Below are 7,561 nucleotides of genomic sequence, written 5' to 3'. Positions count from 1 at the left end.
AATTGTATCAGTTTGTACACGCTATTTTTGTATTTCCAAGCTTAAGGTCAATATCTGTATTATTGTTAAAAGCCAAGACACAACTTTTTGTTCCGTTATATTTAAGTCTCAATTTACAAGCATAAGTTTGTACACAGTCGAGAAGACCTTGTAGACATTTTGGTGAAGCACTAAGAAGGGTTGTGTCGTCCGCAAGAAGAATGGCAGGAATGTTCAAATAACCAATTCGTATTCCACAATTTGTCGAAATCAGCTGTAATATTAAGTCATTTATATATAAAGAAAATAGCCAAGATGAGAGTACTCTTCCTTGCCCTACACCCTGCGAAATGGAGAAATTGTCACTAGTAAGTCCATTATATTGCACATGTGCACTAGCAGATTTGTAAGACATGAAAAGATGTTCCATAATTTAACAGTTACACCGACTTCTTTCAATTTTAGAAAAAGTCCGTCGTGCCAGATCTTATCAAATAATTATGCCATGTCGATATAGTAATATATATTATAAGTATAGTATTAAAAATATAACAAATCCATTTCAACAAGGTATTACCACCGTATATTATATGTTCGTTGCATACATAGTCCGGTCCTGGAGCCTTACCACATTTTAAAGTTTTAATTTGCTCATATATTTCATCTTTAGTGTAGGGCACATCGAAAAAAACATTAAACAGTTTGCTAATTTGACTGCTATATTCACGATTTTTTTCTGTGACATCCATATATTGATCAAAATTGTCATTTTCGTGTTCATTAAAAGTATACAAATCGATAAAATAAGTACTCCACAACTTGCAAATATCCCCGTTATTAGTTGCTGTATTTCCATCATAATTCAAACAAGTTGTTGGCGATTTTTGTTGTCTATGCTTTCGCACTACACGATAAAAATGTCCATTTCGGCTGCTTCTTGCACATCAGCAAATTTTTCAGATTCCCACAATCGCTCTGCATTACGTTTATGCTTTCGAAATTCTCTTTTCTGATCTTTATACTGTTTATAAAAAATATTGTCGTTGTTTCGTGTCTGTCCCATTGACAGCCACGTTTTACGAGCTTGTCGTTGCTTATTGTGGTAATAATCTAAGCTGTTACTTTTCCAGTACGGTTTTAGATAATGTCTAAATTTTCCAGTGGGGATACAAGAATTTGTAGCGATATGCACAACATTTACAATATTTGAGTTTATATGTTCTATGTAATTTTCGTTTATTTCACACGAGTTCAAAGGTAAAACTTCAAAATTTAGTAATTTGTGTAGTTCTGTTTGATAATATTTCTTCTCCCATTCATCACATTTCGACCACATTAGAACTTTACGATAAAGATTAAATCTATTTGATGTATTACATAGCAAGTTCATATATAAGAAAATCAAAATAGGATAATGATCTGAAACATTAAAAGGACAGTCATTTCTGACTTCTAAATTTGTAAAGCCATTACAAAATAATTCTGGAATGAAAATATAATCAATCATAGTTTTACGTGTCATATCTTTAGACCTAAATCTAAAATCAGGGCCTTTACGATCGTACATCAATGGGACAGGAGATAAATTATTTTTTGTAATGAAGTCTATGACATTTTTTGATTTACTACTTAAACTTGTTACTGCAATATCAGTATTAAAATCGCCACCTATTACTGTTACACAATCAACTGACATTCTATCATAAATACATCACACAGTTTAAAAATATTGTAAATACTCTTCAGCTGAATGATTTGTTGATGGTAGTAAAGTACCTATGATACATAAACTTTCATAACCACGCTTGGATAATTTGACAGCTCAAATTATGTCATTATCAACAAATAAATTACAAGTCTTAAAATCATTTTTTTCCCTTACAAGAATAGCTTCCTCACCAGAACCTCTGTTTGAATTTACTTAACTAGAGCTAAAGCATGAAAATACTGGAAAATCATTTGCTAACTCATATAAAAATGTAATATTAGTTCTATTTTTATAGCTTTTTTATACTCCAAATCTTCTACAATACGAAGCTGTCATGTTTGCTGTGGGACAAGAGTACCTAAACATTCCACCGCGAGTTCCTAACATAAGCTTCCGTTCGAGCTGTTCCAGTGCCTGTACAGAAGTGATGTTTCCGAAAGGTGTTTTTATTACAAGAGCAGTTAACCATATGCATTATAAAGGTAAAATACCACCGTAAAGTAGAACACAGTTTTGTTTGTTCAGCTAGTTGTATTCAGAGATCAAATAAGCCAAGTCATTTAATTTTACATTCATATATATTTATGGTGTTCTTTCCATTTACAATCCAAACTTTTTTGAATTGGTTCCATTCATATACAAATGTATCCTCTAGAACTGATCAGAACTAGAAATTAAAGAAACAACATACACAACTTTCCACGACTTATTTTTAGACTGATACCCCCGAAATTGACTTACAGGGTCATCTCAGTACCAAAATCTATGACAAACGAGACAATTTTAGTCTTGAAATTTTGAATATCCATCTAAGTAGCAATTTACCAACTTCACCTGCATGTGGGATATATATTTCCAAACTTATTCGTTATTCAAGATCATGCAGCAACTACTCAAACTTTGTAAAACATCACCAGTGTCTGAGCAGACAGTGGATGAATCAGGGGTATGTCAAAAGAGGGGCGAAAGATACCAGAGAAACATATAAACGCATAGATCGAAAAAAAACTGACAACACCATGGCTAAAAAAGAAAAAGACACAGACAAATAATAGTATACAAGACACAACATATATAGAAAACTAAGGACTAAGCAAAACGAACCCCACCAAAAAAAACATGGGATGATCTCAGGTGCTCCAGAAGGGTAAGCAGATCCTGCTCCACATGTCCTGTTGCTCATGTTAATACAAATCCGGTTAATAGTCTAATTCGGTATGACATATTCGTTAAAATGTTAAAGGAGTGTAGATACTACACAAGGGATATATCCAATATCATCTGTGAAACGGATATTTCATAACGGTCAACCAACTCGTAATGGCGTTCGTAAAATTTACGAAGACATGATTCAAACTTCACCATTTGGAACTCTGGTTTACTTGCTTCCCTGTAAGAAGCAACTCTCTATCAATGAAATCATGATAGAAAATACAAGCACGGGAATATCGTATCAATGGGGAAATATATACACCTTATAGAGGCCCTGCTAGAATGCGTTCAACATAATCACCCAGTTATGAATTATTTAGTGAGATAAAAAGTATAAACACAAAAATACTGAACTCCGAGGAAAATTCAAAAAGGAAAGTCCCAAATCAAATAGCAAAATCAAAGTTCAAACACATCAAACGAATGGATAACAACTGTCATATTCCTGACTTAGTACGTACAGGCATTTTCTTTATCATGTTTATAGTGGAACGTAAAGTTAAAGGATATTGTCAACTTCTTTGCTTTCTTCCTAAAAAAATCTTGTTTTGAATTCAGCCTCATAAGAATAACGGAATAAGTCGACAAAAAGAGGGGCACAATTAGTTCCCATGAGAATGTTGATAGTTTGTTGTAAAACATGGCCTCCAAACGTAATTAATATGCTGTCAATCAAGAAATCAAGCATCTTGATAATATCAGTTTCAGATATTGTTTTGTGTGAATCACAGTGATTTTTATACAAAGCAGGTTCACTTCCCTAAAACAATATACTTATTTCTACGTTGACCAACCTGAAACGAAGCAATACCAGTGCTTCATTCTAAATATTAGCGCACGGTCAATGCTTTTTCAACCCCATAAAAGTATTTAAAGAAGCAGTCAACACTACACTGTTTTGCTAGGATCATGAAACACGATTTTTATCAACTACTAGTATTTACTTGTACACTTTATTGCGGAAGCTCGTGTCATCGTGAATGTTACATTTAATTTTGAAATGAAGGTTAATTTCTGAATGACTAGTGAATGCTGTTAGCCAATCAACATTACATATTAGAATGAAACAAATCACATCTTCTTATATCTATAAATTAGATAGGAATCTGAAATTTGGAAGTATTGCTGATCATGATTTTTCTGCTTAAAAGTTGATTTTTATTCTCGAACCATCAACACCACCACAAGTAAATAAATTGGGATCATATATTTCTTTTAACATTAAAAAATTACACGAACTTAGGATTACTGGATTTAAATAATTGTATAAATGAAATGGGGAATGTGTCAAAGCGACAAAAACCCGAACATAGAGCAGACAACAGCCGATTTATATGTTTATTTTCGTTGATATTGTTAACTTATTATGTACATGACAATAAACATATCAATTGCATTATAATATCAGTATATATGCGTTTTGTAGGTATACAACAAAATATAGAGATATACAGAGGAAACAAGAAAATAAGAGACATTACTCATGAGGAGGAATATACATATGACAAACCAGTATTTTATCAGTGAGTGCATTACTTATTTTATAACTCAAAAGCTGGTAGAATGACTTGTTTGTTTCATCTGTCACGATTATGTATAAAGTATAAATCTCAAAAATACTGAATTCCGAGTAAAGTTCAAAACGGAAAATCTCAATCAAATGGCAAAATCAGGATGATAAAAACATCAAACGAATGGACAACAACTGTCATATTCCTGACTTGGTACTGGCATTTCATGTGTAGAACATGGCGAATTGGACCTTGAGGCATAGCGTTAAATCTCTCACTTGTATGACAGATGCATCAAATTCCATTATATTGACAGAGATGCGTGATCAAATATCACAAATACGGGCACAACAAAAACATAAACCCCACCAAAAACTGGGGGTGATTTCAGGTGCTGCTTCACATGTAGCATCTGTCGTGTTGCTCATGTTATTACAAAGCCTGTAAAAAGTCTAATTCGGTAGGTCACATTCACGAAAAGAGAACGGGTTTGATAATTACGACATAAGGAACATATCTGATATCATCTGTATAACTGATATTCCACAACGGTCAACCAACTCCTGATGGCGTCCGTCAAATCTCTTTTGTAGTAAATTTTAGTTTTAACCGGTGTACTATTATTTTAATCAAAAAGAGGGCATCATGAATATAAAACCAGCTATTTCATGATTATTAGAGAGTGACATAGTTTACTAGTGCCTACATAAATGCGAATCATTCAAATTTGTAAAAGAGAGGCAATAGATATCAAACGGACATTCCAACTCATAATTAGAAATATAAACCGATAAAGCCATGGCTAAAAAGTAACAGACCAGCAGGCATCCAATTTTACACAACACACACTAGAGACTGAGCAACACAATCTCAAGTAAGCTAATCGTATATGCTCCGAAAGGATATTAAGCAGATACAACGCTAACCTATCAAAATCTTGGATATACAGTTCCTTTGTTCGCAGCAACCCTTTCTCAAACAAATCATCATAGCAAATGAAAGCCATGGAATATTGTATCGCATTGGAGATATAAACTACGTATTCAGGAACTGCTAGAATATTGCTACAAAGAAATAGAAAAATCACAATTTGGAAAGATATATATTTTGTAAGTTTTTTTTTTTAACCGACCCTTATTGTCAATTTCTAAATATAAGTCAAGAGATGAGACGGACTTCACTACTCATTTTTAATGCCGTTGATGGTTTGCTGTTCGTTGCGAACCAAGGAACCATGTTGAAAGGCGTGCTTTAATATTTAAGTGATTTACAAATTGTGACTTGGATCGAGAGTTTTCACATTGCTATTTATACATACCACATATTTTACTTATAACTGTATCTGTTAAATCCGTTGTCTATGTTCGATGGAATACATGTGTTCAACATATTCAAAATATCTAATTACGTAGATAAACTCCTGATAGGTTTCAAGATTAAAAATTGTATTTACTAGACGCACATGTTTTCTACATGTACATAAGATTCATCAGTGACTCCTGAAAACACAGGTCCAAATAAAGCACACCATTGAAGATTCTTAATTTTTTTCCCGAAATTGACCTTATCTTTTCCATCCTTATACGGTAATACATAATTCATATTTGTTTACTGGGGAAGTGTGCGTGCGTCTCAAATAATGTTATAATCATCAATAGTATTGCAGAAAAAAAATAGAAGTTTGATGAGAAGATTGACCTATACGTTCTGTTGTCTTGATATACAAACATGTTAAGTGGTAAATAAACTCATCATAGATGCCAAGATTTAAGTATAAGGGATATTTAATAACCTAAAATAAAAAAAAGATACATATAAAGTAGATGTATGTGGTCACCGAGACAGCATCCAAGACAACTGTCGTTTGAATTGTTTATATGGTCATTTCGGGGCCTTTTATATCTGCATATGCGGTATGGGCTTTGTTCATTGTTGAAGATCGTATAATGACATATAGTCGTCAATTTTGCTGTCATTTGGTCTTTTGTGGATAGCTGTCTCATTGGCAATCACACCACATCTTCTTTTTTTAAATAAATATCTAAAAGACATCTATGTTTGTCTGTTTTAAAAGAGATTTTTTGTGAAATTTAAATTTGAAACATACTTTTAACACACACTTAAATCACATACTTTTAACACACACTTAAATCACATACTTTTAACACACACTTAAATCACATACTTTTAACACACATTTAAATCACATACTTTTAACACACACTTAAATCACATACTTTTAACACACACTTAAATCACATACTTTTAACACACACTTAAATCACATACTTTTAACACACACTTAAATCACATACTTTTAACACACATTTAAATCACATACTTTTAACACACACTTAAATCACATTTAAAATAAAATATTTTCATTGTAGATTTGATCCTCCTATAAGGATTCGTCCTGGGGATGAAATTAGAACTACATGCACATATTCCTCTCTATCGTCAAACGAAACTATTTTCTTTGGCGAAGGAACTTCCGATGAAATGTGCTACGGATTTATCACATATTATCCTGCACAAAATATAGCACTGCCATACTGTACAACATGGAAAACAGTTGAAAAATGTAAAAGATATATGCCACAATTTGGCGGAATAATTGATGGATGTAGGTGGAAGGACTTCCTGTCTGGTGGTAATGAATATATTGGATTCATGATGATTGAACTAGCTATGCACTGTGATACTACGTGTTCTTCGAACTGTACTGAAAAAGTCCGAAATCTACGAGAACATGAATGCTTACGCGGTGATCTAGGAGATTTTATGATCTTTAAGTTACAGAGAAAATATCCTTCCATTAGTTTAATAAAAGACTGTTTTCGAGAAAACAAAAGTGACAATGTAAAGGCATATAGTTTCTGTCTATTTTTAACTTTAGCTTTGATGTATATTCCCTAGCTAGTGTTCTCATAAAATCAAATTTACAAGGTTTATTTTATCAATTAGCCATAAAATTTATGCAAACATATCGAGAAAGAACTCCGTAATCATCCAATAAGATGGTCTATTTAAGTTGAAAACTTTATCAACAGAACGGCACATACAAATGAGTTAACAAAACCCAATAAAAGATGGACGAAAGATACCAGAGGGACAGTCAAAATCATAAATAGAAAATAAACTGACAACG

The 7,561-nt window shown here is 32.7% G+C and overlaps 1 protein-coding gene across 1 annotated transcript; it reads left to right on the top strand.

Moving 5' to 3' along the window:
* The first annotated feature begins 329 nt into the window (after positions 1–329).
* LOC134705890 (tyramine beta-hydroxylase-like) lies at positions 330–7,329 on the top strand. The gene is made up of 4 exons (XM_063564604.1): positions 330–347; positions 1,983–2,169; positions 4,326–4,422; positions 6,801–7,329. The coding sequence occupies exons 1-4, from the start codon at positions 330–332 to the stop codon at positions 7,327–7,329; spliced, it is 831 nt and encodes a 276-aa protein (XP_063420674.1).
* Positions 7,330–7,561: the final 232 nt, after the last annotated feature.

The sequence above is a fragment of the Mytilus trossulus genome, chromosome 2 (genome assembly GCF_036588685.1).
Source record: "Mytilus trossulus isolate FHL-02 chromosome 2, PNRI_Mtr1.1.1.hap1, whole genome shotgun sequence".
NCBI lineage: Eukaryota > Metazoa > Mollusca > Bivalvia > Mytilida > Mytilidae > Mytilus > Mytilus trossulus.
Note: the sequence above shows the minus strand (reverse complement) of the source record. Positions and strands in the feature narration are given on the sequence as shown.